Source organism: Zalophus californianus, chromosome 3 (genome assembly GCF_009762305.2).
Source record: "Zalophus californianus isolate mZalCal1 chromosome 3, mZalCal1.pri.v2, whole genome shotgun sequence".
NCBI lineage: Eukaryota > Metazoa > Chordata > Mammalia > Carnivora > Otariidae > Zalophus > Zalophus californianus.
In genome coordinates, this window is record NC_045597.1 from 146,773,184 (window position 1) to 146,791,794 (window position 18,611).

General features: G+C 34.3%; 1 protein-coding gene across 1 annotated transcript in view; it reads left to right on the forward strand.

Annotated features, from left to right (window-relative positions):
* ZNF804A (zinc finger protein 804A) overlaps positions 1–18,611 on the forward strand; it is a 281,510-nt gene that overhangs the window by 211,904 nt on the left and 50,995 nt on the right. Inside the window, exon 2 of the mRNA XM_027590087.2 lies at positions 6,005–6,148. Coding sequence (XP_027445888.1) covers positions 6,005–6,148 — 144 coding nt within the window. The remainder of the gene's footprint in view (positions 1–6,004; positions 6,149–18,611) is intronic.

The window sequence follows — 18,611 nt, forward strand, 5'->3', positions numbered from 1 at the left end:
CTAATGACGATGAAGGACTATTGGAGAGTTTTGAACTGAAGAATGATATCATCTTAAATTAGTCTAGGAAATGTAGCTGATAAGCAAGGCATTCATAGGAAACACCAAAAAAAAAAAAATCAAACAAAATCTTTATAATCTTAGCCCAGTTCTTCTTAAAATTCAAGCCTAGGACAAAGGTTTCTATGCAGTTAGTTATTTGGGAAATTATTCCAGGAAGCAGAAATGAAGTTCCAGAAAAATAAAACAGGTAAGTAAGGAAAAGTCATATAAGGGTATAGTGATAGCCTCTATTACAAGTACTGGTGCTCCATCTCACTGGGACCCTCTGTGGAATCTTGAAGTGGGTCTCAGAAATGACGGCCTGGGGACGCCTGGGTGGCTCAATTGTTGGGTGTCTGCCTTCAGCTCGGGTCCTGGGATCGAGCCCCACATCGGGCTCCCTGCTCCGCGGGAAGCCTGCTTCTCCCTCTCCCACTCCCCCTGCTTGTGTTCTCTCTCCTACTCTCCCTGCTGTGTCTCTGTCTGCCAATTGGGTAAATCTTAAAAAAAAAAAAAAAATGACTGCCTGATAGATAAAGGAGGAAAGAATTTATCCTGGCGTTCTTACCCCCCACAGTGTTCAAGAGTGGACCTATATTGCATTCACTCCTCAGCACTTCTGGGTTGTGCACTTTTTAGTGCTGAGTGAGATCCTACAAACTCCCATTTAATGAATCAGAGAAGCCCCTGGACAGGAAAGTAAGATGTTTCAACATAGGCTGGGGCAAAATGCAGTCACGTGGCACCCGTGAAGCTGCTGGACCATCTCAGAGTCAACCACTTAAGTAATGACTAGAACAAAAGACATGGCCTAGAAGATGTACACTATTTTACAGGGAATGTAGACTGTGGACTATGGACTTCCAAATTAAGTGTCTTCTGTCTAGATATTCTTCTAGAAAAGAAGTTTTGCCATCTCTTTATTTTTTTTTAAAGATTTTATTTATTTATTTGACACAGAGAGAGAGAGAGAGCACAAGCAGGGAGAGTGGGAGAGGGAGAAGGAGACACCCTGCTGAGCAGGGAGCCCAATGCTCGGCCTGATCCCAGGACCCTGGGATCATGACTTGAGCAGAAGGCAGACGCTTAACGACTGAGCCACCCAGGTGTCCCTCTGTGATTAATTTTTTCATTATAATCAAAATGTATCAAAGACTTGTTTTTGCTTCCTTTTTTTAAAGAACTTATGATAAAATTTATCCTGAATTTACATCACAAGGAAGCTTTTATTCTTTTTTTTTAATTATGTTCAGTTAGCCAACAAACGGTACATCATTCGTTTTTGATGTTGTGTTCAAGGATGCTTTTATTCTTGATGAAGTAATATCAGAGAGACAGAGACAGAGAGACAGAGGGAGAGAGAGAGGGGGAGATTTTCCTAAGTATTTTAAGTGTTAATTACATACAAATGTTCCTTTTCAGCATTGAAAATAATTATGCATTAAACAGTGCCCCCATCTATTTTTATCTTTGTAATTTTAATTCCTTTAAAGGAGTATTCCTAGCAGAAATATTAGGATGTAATATATGATGACAACTACTATTTAGCAATAATAATTTATATACAGCATAACTTGGTATTAGCTCTAAAGGCATTCCCCAAATAACTGGATACTACAAACCCAAGCATGAACACAGCTATTTTAAAAATATTATGTATCTAGTGCTGCTAATTTCTGTTTTGTTCGCTTGTTATGTATGTGCAAAAGTGTCTACATATATGTTGAATGTCTGCCAGTGCTTGGCTCTGTTAAAAGCATTGGAGATAGAGAAGTAAACGAAACAGCTACAAATCACTGCCCTCATGGAGCTCACATTCCGCAGGGAAGACTACTCGAGTGCGCCAAGTTATGGATGCCTTTCAGGAGAAGCTGAATATTATCTGACACCAAATGTTATGCTGAAGCCACCATGAGATGTGTCCTTTTGGAAAATAACTTTTCTCTCTTCACAGTCCTACATTGGTACTATTCATTTTTCAATAAATGGTGGGTGGAATGGCCCTGGGCCTGTGGATAAACCATTAACTTCTATGTTTCAGTTTGCTGATCTGCAAAAACTATTTCACTGTGCAATTGCTAAGGTTGCATATTAAAACATTCTTGACTTTCTAACTTTGGAATTATATGCTACTTACCTGAAAGTAAGGATTCAACCTTTATTCTTTTTAGAAATCTCTAAAATGCGATGGATTTGGATGACCTGACTAGCTACAAGAAGCCTGTCCCTTCTTCACTTTCTACCATCACATTCAGTGGGACATTACAGAAATTGTGTACATTCTTGAATAGAGTGGGTTTGCCAGATAGAAGGGGGAAATTTGAGGTTGAGTTTACATGAACCACTGTGCTCTTTTTTCGTCTCACTCAAATATATTTCTTACCTTCTACAGTGGAATGGTTGTGTTGAATATGTCATTGTGCTTTATAATCTCAGTCAGTGCCTCTTTCAGTATCATCCACAATGAAGAAGAAGGGCCATGGGGCATTGGAGCATGTCACCTAATAAAGATTGATTTTGTCTGCATACATTTGAAAAAAATGTATAATCAATGACAATACATATGATTCCTTTCCCGTATGATGCACATACAACAACCAATTCCTCTAGTTTCTAACATTTTCTAGAATACAGCTCTAAGTCTTTACTGTGGCTTGTTTCAAATTGAAAGTTCTAGTGTAAAAATGTTCCTTTACTGTGCAATTTACAACCTTAGTTCAACTATAGTTTCAGCTATATTTTTTTCATATCTTAGAGGAGGATGATAGATGATAGATAGATGATAGGTAGATAGATAGATAGATAATAGAGAGATGATAGAATAAACATATGTCAAAATATGAGCAATAATTTTAATTAAGTGAAGATTGTATAAGAGTTTATTATTGGGGCACCTGGGTGACTCAGTCAGTTAAGTGTCTGACTCTTGAGTTTGGATCAGGTCATGATCTCAGGGTTGTGGGATTGAGCCCGGCTTGGGGCTCAGCTGGAAGTCTGCTATCCCTCTCCCTCCCCTCACTCTCTCTCTCTAAAAATGAATAAATAAAGTCTTTTTTTTAAAAAAAAGAGTTTATTATCCTATTCTTATAACATTTCTATATGTTTATTTCTCAATATTTTCTCAGTATTTTTTTTCGAAATGTGAAGTATACTTTAAAAATTTTTTCTGAGAAATAAATTGCAATGAGTAATAAAACAAAAAGAGGAAAGACATAAAAGAGACTGAGGAACATATCAGATCATGGGAATGTATGAGCCTTATTTGAAATCTGTTTTTTAAAAGAAAGAAAAAAGCCTTAGAATTTTAAAAGAAAATAAATCTGTTTTGAACAAACTAGTTTAAACTATTAGATGATTGTAGTTATTTGAACACACTGGATATTTGATGATAGTAAGGAATGATTGTGGTTTCTTCATTGTTGTATCTTTAGGTCTGATACTGGTTATGTGATGATATTTGTAAAAAGTCTTATTTTAGATACCTTCTGAAAGATTTACAAGTAACAGTACATGAACTTGGGAATTTCCTTAAAAATTATCTGAAGCAGAGGAAAGGGTATTAGATAGGAGAGGTAAGTTGAAATAGGTTGACCCTGAGTTGATAATTAATGAATCCAGCTGATGGTTATGTGAGGGTTATTATACTATTTCTACGTTTTTTATGTGCTTAAAAGTGGTGAACATAGTAAAATGCTATGAACCAGATTATTTTGGTTCAAATATGGGCTGCACATTTATTCATTATACATCCTTGAGCTAATTATTTAACTTTCTTGTACTTTGGTACCTTCACCTGTAAAATGAGAAAAGGTTTAAACTACACATCTCTATAATTTTAATCAGGATTAAGTGAGTTAATACATGCACACTCTTAATCAGTGACTGATCCTAAACAAGCACCAAGTAAATGCTCGCTATTGTTTTTGATTTGTTTTTCTCTTCAAATCTAGACTCGGGCTAATATTTTGGAAGGATGCAATTTACCTACAAATTTTAGTTTGCTTTACTCAAAAATTCTCCCATTTTTGTGGAAAGAATAAGTAAGAAAAAATTATTGCTTCTCTGAGGGAATATCAGTCTTAGGAAGAGAAAGTAAACTTATAAAATAATAAGAAATAATGAAGTATTTTGAGAGAGAAAGTAGCTTAAATGTAATTATAATTAATGGGGAGAATCAACTAGTTTGCAAAGAAATTGCTGTTCAAGAATATTATTTTGAGAGCTAACTCAGCTTTGAGCCAAAAACTATTGCCATTATAATATAACTCATATTGATTGGAATTTTATCTCTGCTTCACACACTTTAGCTGTGAAATCATAGTACTTAATTTTTGTTTCATTTAAATTGGCTAATCCACAAAGTATTATATTAAAGATTTTGTAAGAATTCAGTAATGAGTTCAGTTATATATGACTCATTTTCATCTTTTTAAACAAGCTTTTTTTTAAACAACATATTGGAAGGAATCAAAAAGAATAATAGGAAGTATTTCACAAATCTGCTGAGAAATGGCAAATTAAATACTGAATTTATAAATCATATATAAGTGATTTGAATGATTTCGTAGCTTACCACCTCTGTGCAGTTGATAAAACTAATAGAAAAATGGATCATTGTCTTTACAATGAGAAATTGCATTATGTATTTTTAGATTATGGCAAATATATTTATCGGTTACCATAATGTATATTACAAGGTATATATACAAATATGACAAATTTTATGATATGTGTTATGTGCATAAATACATAGTACAATAAAGTAAGGAAAGTCTTAGTCATTCATTGAATTACAATTAGTGAACCACGTTTGCATTTTGTAGAAGCAATTTAAACATTCAAACTCTGAGTCCTTTTTAGCTTGTGTATTTAGAGAGAGGACAGTTGCCACTGACGTAGAGAGGACTGTGTCATCTCATCTCCATATGCCAGTGCCTGAGAGAATTGGTTTCTTAGAGTAGTGCATAAGAGGCCTGAATATGTAGTTACTTTGAATTTTAAAGGAATTGAGTATGAGAGAATCTGTAAGTTAGAAACATAATATATTCTGTGGTAGCAACTGAAATTTAGTCTTCATATCAGCACTTCAGCAAAAGACCTGAACAATGTTTCAATATGTAGAATTTATTTACGTCTAACAACATTAACATTTAGGAACCATGAAACAGCAAGTAAATTTAGATTTAAGAAAACCTAAAAGCCACAAACATTTTGCTATTTTATGTTTCGTAAATGAAAGCTAATGATAACTGACTACGTTTTTCATTTTTTTCTGGGGTTTGATTATATAGCCATCTTTATTTACTGTGAGCATGATGAAAGCAATCTGCTTGTATACAGTTTAATCCTTTTCAGTTTAGGTAAATAACTTGCAGAAAAGAATCTCATTTTCTAAAGATGTAGAGAATTTTTAAAAATTCAACTTAAAATGATATGGGTCATGATGAAAACATTAGTCAAATGAAATCTAGTTGTGATATATAAGTTACTCTCTAGATATTTAAAGAAACAAGCAAACAAAAATACCAAACTTGAATATTTGTGCACCAATATGGGCTTCATGCAGGACACATTTTAGATGTTGTTCAGAATTTACAAGTTTTATGTTAACTAAGCCATTGCCAGAAATCAGCAGTTGAATCAACATAACTATATGATTTTTGTTTTTTTTTCTTTGCCAACAAGACACAGGAACTTGTTCAAACAAGGGTTTCTATTTCCTTGTTTGGTTTGCTTCTCCATGTTTTTGCTGTTCTTTCCACCATTTATCTTGGCTTCTTCAGTTAATCTTTTATTCTCTTCAGCTCATAATTTCTTCTGATTTAGCTTTCTGGAATTTGCTTTATTTTTCTTTGTTATATTCTGTTTCTAACTAATTATTATGCTAAAGTTGACAACTGTCAGAACAAAGTCAACTCAGGGAAGAACTAATTGCTGCCTTCCTTGAAATTTTATTTTTTAGGATTATGCTGAGAAGGAGAACACCATAGCAAAAGCTCTGGAAGATCTGAAGGCTAATTTTTACTGTGAACTCTGTGACAAGCAGTACTATAAGCATCAAGAGTTTGACAATCACATTAATTCATATGACCACGCTCACAAGCAGGTAAGAAAGAGGTATCCAAAAAAACCCTGATATTTCTGAACTTTTGTAATAATTTAAGTTGTATAAACTATATAAATACAGTATTTTTATGTTTTTGTAATGCAATTTTTACAGATGCCATTCTGGGATGATAATTTAATGACATAGCAAAAGACAGTTTTTGTTTTGTTTTTTTTTTTAAAGCCCTGAAAATAAAGTCTGAGGTAAATAACCAATGCAAAGAAATACCTGTCAGTTGCCTTTTGGTGATTGGCGGTAATTTAAAAATTATATTCTACAGGTGGTGATCCTCTAAATGTCTACCAATTTATTAAGTTTTAAATAGTTTTAAGCAACTAATGATATTTATCAAATGTAAATGAACTTATAATTCTTTACAGAAACCATTTGCCATTTAAACCCCCATAAAAATATGAAAAAAAGCTAATTTGATATGGTAAAAATAATCCATAGTTACTGGTTACATACTTAATATGTATATGATATAGTCTATTTTAATATTATTTTCATTTTGCCGTCAATTGTAAATCTAAGATTGATTTTCAACACTCTGTGTAAAGATGAGTTTAAAGCAGTGATGTCAGAAGTGAAGTGAATAATACAGATTCCATTTTCTCATATGCTTTACATTTGTCAGAGCAACTTCTTTCATTGTTTAGCTAGCTTGATATGATACAATTTCAGTTATCACTAATTTATATTTTCTCTTCTTAGCCATCACTTACAAATATCATCTACATAGCATTTCGGTATTAATAAAAGGTACATTTTTAACCCATGAATTTGCCCTAACTTTCCATTAACATTAGAGTTATTTAGCATAAGAAAGATTAGGGGAAAATGATTATGTTGAGTGCTTATGAATCAATTGTATGTACTTTCTTTTGCTGTCAATCCTTCCATTCTTTCACACCAACAAAACTACGCTTGAGGAGGCTATTGTACAGAGAACATGAGCCTTCATTTATATACATCACTAATGAATGCATACCGGTCTTGATGATCTGCCCTTGCCTTTCCTTTTCCAGGTCTACTTGCATACTAGGTAAGGGAAAATTTTTGATGGAAATATTGTTCCTTTTCTTACATGAAAATGCATAATATAAATATAGATATATACACACATTCATATATCAGTGCTTGATGTGAATATTAAAATCCATCAGACAATAGTACTGATTTAATTTTGCAGATAGTGACATATATTCTATAAAAGGATTCTGGAATGCTTCTCCTGATGTGGTAAATCTGAGAAAGGTGTTCCTCTGATTTTTCCTAAATACCTAAAGGCACAAGATATGTTATAACATACATGTTTCATTGTGTAAACTAGGTATTTGGAAATATGTGTATATGTGTTTTAAGACTATCTTACCAGCTATTACTATCATTTGCCAAAGAATGCTTTATTCAACCATAGATTGTCTGGAAGATCAGACTCACATAAATTATTATGAAGACCTTTCCAGTTCCATATTCTTAGTAGAGTTAGGATACTATATACTGTACACAGATGGGCCAAGGAAATTCAGTCTGGGTCTGGGCTGTTATTTTGAAAGTCCAGAGGGTCACTTTTGATAATGCTCAGGGGTATCAGGCCCTAGAGTTGGGTACATTATCTGAATGGCCATGGAGTCTGATAGATAGCAGTCTTCGTTGATTAATTTAGTCTGACTCAATGTTACAGTAACTGAAAATATCGAAAATCTATATACCCTTCCCCTAGGATAGTGACAAATCTTTCAGTGTGTCTTCCAAAAATATACTCTCCCTTTTCCGAGCAATAGCCTCACCCCCGTGACTGTTATCAGTGTTCTTACCACATGATGCCACACGTTGGCATCGTGAAGTAGAGAGGGATGAAATTTGGAGGTGGATCATTCAGATTTTTTTTCCTCCTGGGAACTTATAGTTGAGATACAAAGAAAAGAAAAAAAATCTGTCTTTAGTCTGACTGTGGTTGGACCAAACCCTTGAAAATATAATCCTGAGTTGTGGCTAAGTACATCGAAAAGTTGAGAAAGCTGGTTTGCAAAAAGAAAGAACAAAACAATGCACGAAGAATGAGATGCAAGTGGCCATGTGATAAGTGAAGGAAAATGAGTGTGGACATAGCAATTCTGATTTCAAATGGCTTTCAGATAAAAGGAGTCCTTCCAACAGCTTATCTGTAGATTCTGAAAGATATTTCAGATCCTTAGATTCTGAAAGGTATTTCACCTTGCTACTATAAATGAACTCAAAGGAAAAACAAAACAAAACCCTCGCTTAATACTTATTACTTGCAACTAAACCAAACCAAACCAAGCAAAACCCCTCTTCCTAAAATATTAACTCATCTGTGGAGAATCGTTTTGGTTTCCAAAAGAAAAAATCCGCAAGAAACAGGTATGCTCAATGTCCATATGACCAGCAGTTAACGTTCAGGCAGAAAACCCACATGTACATGATTTGGATACTTCTTGAATGGAATTAGAAAAAGGCAAAGAGGCCACACATCTGATGCGTTCATTCATTCACTACACATATACACATAAATCCAAGGGCCACCAGATTCAGGGAGAAGGAGTTATTGGTGGAATGAGTCCTAACCCTGCTACTTACCTGACTTGGGTAAAATACACAAGGTTCAATAACTCAAATTTTCATTGTTAGGGAGAATAAATGAGAGAACGCACATGACCACACTTTGCAGAGTACTTGAAAAATAGTAAAAGCTCAATTTTTAACTAGTTTTATTTTTACTACTTACTAAAATTTCTTTTCTCCTAGAATGTTTGGGACCCTGACAGTTTGCCTTTGAGACTGCCTTTATTTAGGCTTCCAATAAGGATCTATTTTTGCTTCAAAAAGGCTAATAAAATCTAAAACATATCCAGGTAATCGTGACCTAAGAGCAGTATGCCTGCCTCATGTATCTTTGCAAATCTGTTATGACAGGCTCTGTGTTGCATTTGAACTCTAAGCTTCAAAGAAAAATCTGTTTCTCTCATCCACATGTTCTTTGGATAACTTCAAAATCTCTCTCAAGCTCTCATTGCTAAGACTTGCTAACAGAGAATTAAAAAGAGGAAGGCACAGGTGTACAGAGGTGATCACAATAGTTCACAATTCAGGGTTCATTTTTAGAATATTTTCTCTTTAACTTTGAAACTTGAAAGCCATTGGATTGTGACCCTTTAATAGCAAGGACCATTTCCTTTTTGTCTTCATTCCTCACAGCATCTAGTGGAGCATCTTGCACAGTGTAGACACCCCATCAGGGCTTCCCATATGAATATAAAAGGGCTAGAGTCAAAATTGCATTTAAGATCTCCAATAAGCCATAGTTTTGAGATAGATAAAGCACTGAGTAGTATATAGAATTGTTGAATCTTTATACTCTACATCTGAAACAAATGTAGAAAAAGACCCTGGATAATCATACTGTTTAAAAAATCATGATCTCAGGGCCCTGGGATCGAGCCCTGTGTCAGGCTCTGTGCTTAGTGGGGAGCCTGACTGTGATTCCCTCTCTCCCTCACCCTCTGCCCCCACACCCACCCTGTTCTCACGCACTCTCTCTCTCTCTCCCTCTCACACCCTCTCTTTTTCTCTAAAATAAATAAATCTTAAATAAAAAGATGATTAGAATAGTTTCCAATGAAGTTATATCATTCTGAATTCTAGCCATTGAGATTTTTTTAAAAGAATTCTTTTAAGTGAGAAACTCAGCATCTGGTAAAAAGAAAAGGTTTTCCTCTAAACCCTTTGACCTACTTATCTGCCCTTAAACTAAAGTCGCACTGTGTCTGTCTTCTCACCTGGCAGCCTATGGGCAATTCAGAGTTATTTTCACTGTAAGAGATTTGTCACACTGATTTTATGAAGAGATAGAAAAGGGAATGATTGCCTTATTGCTGCTACCCCTCAAACATTTTGATTTTTACTTTCGCAGCTTCAGTATGGCTGAAGTATCTCCCAAAGGCACTGAAGTGACCTTCCCCAGCAAGTCAAGATTCAGTGCTTTACGGCGTGCTGTTTTTTTCTGCTCCAGAGGAAGTCACAGTCAGGCCAGGTTGTTGGAATTTGCTGGTCCTGCAGGGACTTGTATGGTTATAAAAATGGAGCAAACTTATTCTCAAATTTGAACATTTCCTAACAATTTAAACTTCTGTTCACTGACCTGATACTTGAGAAAAGAATCACTTCTCGATATTTGGTTCTAAATTTTCATCCGCAAAATAATATTTAAAGGTTAATAGGAAAATATGGGGTACAGGTAAAGCAATGCATGATTCAATCCATTTTGAACACCTTCGCTGGATTTTTCTTCTGGTGTGTGCTTCAATCTCATCATACTATTGTTACTTTGTTTAGCCATTTTGAGGATGAGAAGAATGCAAGAACATACAATTTCCTCCCATAGAACCTCCCTACTGCCCAAAAGTACCTGCCCTGGGAGAAGTACACGTATATGTCTAGCTAATAATGGAACTGTATTGTTTTGACATTTCATATTCAAAGCCATAATTTTAATAGAATTAAACTGAAGTTTTTGTCCATTATTGAGTCTGAGGCAGACTCTGGATAAAATCATTATTTCTAGTGTCTCAGCCAATGCCATTTTCATAAACCTTGCCCAGTGAAGTTCAAATCTTTCCTTTCCATCTTCTGCCATCTATAAGGTTGTTGGCTGTCTATTGAGCCAGTCAATGTTGAGGGTGTGTGAAAAATACTGCAACTTTAATGTTTCTGCTCTATGTCATCTCAATATAATTATGAGAAAAGAAGAGTTAAAAAACTAGATTACAGTAGAGAAATGCATCTAATATCAGAGATTTCATTTTATAATTGTCAATTATGCTTTGTAAACCAATAAAAAGAATGTTCCTTTACCCCCCTGTGTTTGTAACCACTAAAAATTCCGTTTTGTAAAACAACAACAACAATAACTCTAAGGTAACCATTTTAAGCCAAGGTGGTGTATCTTTATTTACGTGTTTGTTTGTTTTATTTTTAATTGAAGTATAGTTGACCTACAGTATTATGTTAGTTTCATGTCTATAATATAGTGACTCGACAATTATAGATATAGTACAAAATGCTCACCACAGTAAGTATAGTCACCATCTGTCACCATACAGAGTGATTACAGTATTACTGACTATATTCCCTGTGTTGTACTTATCCTCCCTGTGGCCTATTTATTTTATCACTGCAAGTCTGTACCTCTTAATTCCCTTCACCTTTTTCTCCTATCCTCCTACCCACCTCCCCTCTGGCAACCAACAGTTTGTTCTCTGCATTTATGAATCTGTTTCTGTTTTGTTTTCTCTCTAGATTCTACACATAAGTGAAATCATAGGGCATTTGTCTGTCTATGTCTGACTTATTTCACTTAGCATAATACCCACTATGTCCCTCCACATTGTCACGAATGGCAAGATTTCATTCTTTTTTATGGCTGTTACTCCAATGTGTATTTATACACCATATCTCCTTTATCCATTCATCCATCGGTGGACACTTAAGTCACTTTCCTATCTTGGCTATTGCAAATAATGCTGCAATAAACAGAGGGGTGCATATGTGTTAGTGTTAGTTAATGTTTTCTTTTTCTTCGGGTAAATACACAGAAGTGGGATTACTGAACCATGTGTTATTTCTATTTTTATTTTTTTGAGGAAACTTCATACTGTTTTCCACAGTGGCCACACCAATTTACATTCTTTCCATATATCTGTTGAACATCTGTTTCTTTCTTTTTTTTTTTTAAGATTTTATTTATTTATTTGAGAGAGAGAAAATGAGAGACAGAGAGCATGAGAGGGAAGAAGGTCAGAGGGAGAAGCAGACTCCCTGCTGAGCAGGGAGCCCGATGTGGGACTCGATTCCAGGACTCCAGGATCATGACCTGGAAGGCAGTCGCTTAACCAACTGAGCCACCCAGGCGCCCTGAACATCTGTTTCATGTAGTTCCATTTGTTTGCTTTTGACTTCATTTCCCTTGTCTGAGGAAACAGAACCAGAAAAATATTTCTAAGGCCAATGTCTAAGAGTTTACTGCCTATGTTTTCTTTTAGGAATTTTATGGTTTCAGGTCTTACATTTAAGTCTTTCATACATTTTGAATTTATTTTTCAAGTGGTCCAGTTTCATTCTTTTGCACATAGCTGTTCAGTTTTCCTAATACCATATATAGAAGAGACTGTCCTTTCTCCATTATATATTCTTGCTCCCTTTGCCATAGATTAATTGACCATATAAATGTGGGTTTATTTCTGGGGTCTCTAATCTGTTTTATTGATTTATGTGTTTATTTTTGTGACAGTACCATACTGTATTGATTACAATAGCCATGTAGCATAGTTTGAAATCTGGGATTGTGATGCCTCCAGCTTTGTTCTTTCTCAAGATTGCTTGCTAGTTGGGGTCTTTTGTGGTTCCATAGAAATCTTAGGATTATTTATTCTAGTTCTGTGAAAAATACTATTGGTATTTTTTTAGGGATTGCATTGAATCTAAAGATTGCTTTGAGTGGCACGTACATTTTAATAATATTAATTCTTCCAGTTCTTGAGCATGGTATATCTTTCCTTTTATTGTGTATCTTTATTTTTATTGTGATGATCGTTTATTAATGCTTGGAAGTATATTTTTCTTGTAGGATACATGATGACTTGGTTGGTGGAATCAATTAAATTCTCTCCCTTTATTGTACTATTTTATTTTCTTGTACTATGTTGACAGTGATACTTTAATAAATATATTTTATGATACTATATCTGTTTTTGCAAATAACTTACTTATAGATTTATTATATATTTTACATTATATAGATTGATTTATACTTTTTAAGAAAGATTTTATTTATTTGCCAGAGAGAGAGAGAGAGAGAGCACAAGCAGGGGGAGCAGCAGGCAGAGGGAGAAGCAGGCTCCATGCTGAGCAAGAAGCCTGATGCGGGACTCGATCCCAGGACCCTGGGATCATGACCTGAGCCAAAGGCAGACGCTTAACCGACTGAGCCACCCAGGAGTCCCAATTTATACTTTTTTAAAACACCTTCTTGTTCTGTGCTGCATGTGTCACCATGGCTTTGCCCCATCTTCCTGTGGGTGTAATCAGTGGTATTCAAAATCTGTTTCCTAGTGTGTAAAAAAAATGTCTGAGGACAATTTAAAAATAGTTGATGCTATGTAAAGATAAATCTGCATAGAATGTACCATGGAATATATGCGGAGACCATATTTAACATTATATTACGATAGGTAATATACTAAATTAATGATGAAATTGCCCTGCGAAGTAAAGCAGAATTTCTAACAAAACTACCTGTGAATTCTCTCCAACCTCTACCCCTCCTACCTTTCATCTCTGTCTTCTGCCCAGTTGTTGAAAATCAGACACATAAGAAATATACCATATATGCATCCCGTGGAGAGCCCATGCACAACCCATTTTCAGGATATGGTCCACTGTGCCCCTAGCTTCACTAAAGCAACTTGCCCTTTCACATTCTTTGCTCAGGTGATTCTCTGTTTCTTCTGTTTGTTGGGTGTGTATTCTGAGAATAAGCACCTAATTCCAAAGTGCGGTATACAGACTTTCAAGAACTTAACCTGAGCCCGTACTGCGTTACGTTTGAACAACACTATGTTAGAATCATGGAGTCCGGAGCTTCTTGCAAGTACTAACAGCTGCCTACAAAAAGAGACCCCTGTTTCAGGCACTGGGAACTCAGGGATTTTTGTGATTGTTATTTGTTTTTATCTGAGGACTATGGCAAGAAGGAAAAAGTGGCAGAAAAGATAGAATATAAGGAGAAAACAGAATACCTACCCTCAGTTCCTCCTTGTAAATCCAATTACTCGTATAGAATTCTTTTTGTTCAAAGACTAAATGTTAAAGCTATTTACATTTGCATGAGTTGTTGTTTCTTTTCACTTTTACTTCATTAAAAAGGCATATAAAATTATATATACACATATATAAAAAAACATTTTGAAATCTGAAAAAGAAATCCCACCTAATAAATTGATTTTGTCCCCTAATTTTCTTCACGTGCATGTACATTTTTAGATAGGTACCATTTTGTATTCTACAGCATTCAGTTTAATATTGTCAATAGTATTAGTCCATTTATACAGAATTTTCATAATAACTGTTTTAATGGATTCCTAATATCCCATCGAATATTTGTTTTTTAACTTAACCATTCCCTATTGTTGGATTTGGATTCCTTCAATATTGTAAATTCTGATAATTTAATCACTCCTGTACTTGCTTCAGGTCCTTAATTTTCAATCTTGCAAAATCTAGAAAATGAGTATGAAATATAGATAAGATGTCAACATTTTTTGGTTTATAAAGTATATAGAGATAGATACTGACATATTAATTTCATAGAAATAATTTTCAAAAGGGTCACACATGTCAACATTTCCTTAATTTAACAATTTTATTTTTATCACAGTAAAAAAAATCTTTCTTTCAATATGGCCTGACTCATCTGATATAAGATTACTAAAATAGAAGTAACATTTGATATAAATTTAATTTTGTATGTTTGTATTTCTAGGTATTGTGTATTAAAGATATGTGTTAACATGCATGTATATTTTTACATTTAAATATAGACAAAGATATGTATCAATATATACTAAAGGTGCACATATCTGTGTCTATGTTTTTGTTTTTGTGGAAAAACCATGGTCACTATTATTTAATGTTACTTCTTACTCAGTTACTTGCTTAACTAAATACATTGGACCCAATAGGCACTATAATACATATAAAATACATTCAATTGAAAAATCTGTCAAAATAAATATATTAACCCTAAAATTATTTTCTTCATACAGGTTTTACTCTTTAGGGAATTCTGATATGATATAGTATACTCCCACATCCTTACTCCTGCTCAGATTTGACCTCAGTGTATTTGTAGTAATTTGAAAAATGGTGCCTGTGTACTCAGTTGGGGGCAACTATTTTTATTTGTAGGATAAACAGGGATATTAATGGGGAAACAGTTGACACCTCCTTATTGATATTCCTCAATACAATCAAAGGTAAAGTTCAAATCATCAGCATGATGTTTCCAACCAAGGAAGCATGATTCATGTCACAAAATCTGCTGACAAAATCCTCTCCACAATACTAACAACTGCTTTTCTCAGCAGATCAGTGGATTTTTTTAATGTAAAAATATGTCACTCTGTTGTCTTTATCAACAAAGATGTGTGCTAAAAGCTTAAGTGACATGTTTGATAAAAAGAAGATGTGCTAGATCTTAACCCCAATTTCATTTTCACCCGAAATATTGCTGTGGGCTCCAAGCTTTTTTTGCCCCTGAGTCCATAAGAAATGTTCTTGTCAATGTTACAATCCTAATGGACTCACGTAAGGGGAAAGATAAAGAAAAAAATATGGCATTGTGTTAAAAAGTTTCGGGACAAACGATTTCAAAGAAAATACCACACAGTGTTTATTTAGCTTATCTTTGGCCACAATGTTTTTATAGAGAAAAACAAAGGAATTTAGCAGACAAAATTATAAAAGTTTTATTTTGGAAGTGTTGCACATAAACTAACACATGCACATATATGTGTATATATGTATGGTATATGTTACTTTTTCCCCTCAAAAGGTAAAATCATGTCCTTCATAAAATATAAAATGACATGTTCAAACATTTTATTCAGCTCTTTAATTAGGAAAGCAATAAGACCCTGAGCCTTGTTAAAAGGATCATTTAAAGAACAACTATATAGTTTTCATACATATCTATATCTATATATGCCTGCTGTATATAGATATCTATAGACATAGATATGTGCTATATCGTCAGTCAGGAATGCTGATAATATTTTAATACATCAAAATTGGTTTATACTTATAGGACAATAAAATGTAATATTTAGGGTCATCTTTTGTAAAGCACAAAATCAATCATATCTCTATTGGGCAAAATATTCATTGCAATGAACAATAATGATTTGCATTACTCTCCATTTTCTACAACTTAATTTGCTAAATTCTAAAATTGCCTAGTCAATAGAAACATAAAGATGACCAGCCTTGTAGTTTCAGATTATCCCTGAAAGGTTTCTTATACAAAGACTGCTACTTCACTGAAAATACCGCCTTTTGACTATTTCCAAGTCCTAGAAATTCCTTATTATAACTTCAAATGCAAGAATGACACATTAACATCTGCATTATAGGCTTTTCGCGTACCTGAAGAAAAAATTCACTGTGAGTTCATGTAATGTTCTTCCCTCACACTATGGCCAATGTCTGTCAGATCAGTAGCATATTATATCACAAAAGCACCAGTGTAGTGAAAACTGTGCTACATAATTCAAGAAACTTTGTCGTGAAGCTGAACGTTTATAATTTTATGCTGTGACAAACATTAAGGGAATTGTCTTTTTCATATAAAAATAATAATAGGGTGCCTGGGTGGCTCAGTTGTTTAAGCGATTGCCTTCGGCTCAGGTCATGATCCTGGAGTCCCGGGATCGAGTCCCACATCGGGCTCCCTGCTCAGCAGGGAGTCTGCTTCTCCCTCTGACCCTCTTCCCTCTCATGTGCTCTCTCTCTCTCATTCTCTCTCTCTCTCAAATAAATAAATAAAAAATCTTAAAAAAATAATAATAGTAAGACTTGTCACTGGGGACTAAGAAAGGAAAAGATACTTTATATCTTTATAAAAGATGTTATCTTATTTTATTGTAAATACAATGCATGTATGTAATACATTTATTGTTAACTATATGCATTTCCTGAAATTATAAAGAGAACTAGCAGGAAAAAAAGGAACTATGCAATGATTTCATCAGAAATGGTTCATATTATGAATGTATTCAAGAAAGATGGACGTGAGCAGTATATTTAACATGTTCTTTCTTTTTTAAAGTGTACAACATAATTAAATAACATAAATTATGAAATGATTCCACAATAAGTTTAGTTAACATCTATCACCTCATGTAGTTACCATTTTTTTTCTTCTAATGAAAACTTTTAAGATCCATTCTCTTAACAACTTTCAAATATACGATACAGTATTGTTAATAACAGTTACCGTGCTGCACATTACCCAGAGCTTATTTATAATTGGAAATTTGTACCTTTTGATCACTTTCACCAATTTTCTCTACCCATACCCCCTGCCTATAGCAACCACCAACATGTTCTCTGTTTCTAGGAGTTCGTTTTTTTAAGATCCCATATATAATTGCAACCATACAGTATTTGTCTTTCTGTGTCTGACCTAATTCATCCATCCATGTTGTTGCAAATGCTAGAATTTCTTTCATTTTTATGATTGAATAATTTTCCATTATATATACCACATTTTCTTTACCCATTCATCTATCCATAGACACTTATGTTGTTTCCATGTCTTAGGTACTGTAAATAGTATATACTTTCTAATACATGGTTCTAATACAAGAAATATATTTACTGAGGGTGCCTGGGTGGCTCAGTTGGTTAAGCGACTGCCTTCGGCTCAGGTCATGATCCTGTAGTCCTGGGATCGAGTCCTACATCAGGCTCCCTGCTCAGCAGGAGGTCTGCTTCTCCCTCTGACCCTCTTCCCTTTCGTGCTCTCTATCTCTCATTCTCTCTCTCTCAAGTAAATAAATAAAATCTTAAAAAAAAGAAATATATTTACTGAAATGACTAAATTTTAGCCCGATGAAGGAAATATAAACTTTCCATTTAAGTATTGTCATCTTCTGACTAATTTAAACTCTCCAAAGCCCATTGAGCAAACTAGAAAAGAAATATATCAAAATCACACACACACACACACGCACACACACACACACACACACACACACAATGAAGAAAAAGAGAAAGAAGCCAAGCAGAATTCTCTCTCTCTCTCTCTCTCTCTCTCTATATATATATATATATATATATATATATATAAGTGTGTGTGTGTATGTGCACTTGCACACCTGCATGTAAAGGTACACAAACACAGACACATACCACACGCACAGTCAACAAATGTGTATATATATATATACACCCATATATACACATAAGGAACTAATCTAGGTGAATAATAGTGAGAAAGAAAGATTTTGTTTTTATATAACTTAATTTTGGTGAGTCAAGAAGCAAACTAACAACTCAATATTTAAATTTAGATATTTACAACTTGGAGGAAAAATAAAAAGATAGTAGCTAAATGATGGATAACTGCTATTTTAGATAAGGAATTGAATGAAGACCTCTTTGATGAGGTGGCGGTTAAATAAGAATTTAAAGTGAGCAAACAAGTGATAAAGATATCTGCAGGAATACTTCCTAAAATACACAAGGGCAGGATTGTAATTAGATTCTTTCAAGAACAAAAGGAAGCCAATGAGACTAGCAAAAAGCATAGGTTAGGGAAATCTATAGGAGATGAATTAGGAAAAGAAATTTGGGGCCAAATTAAGTAGATTTTTGTAGGCCA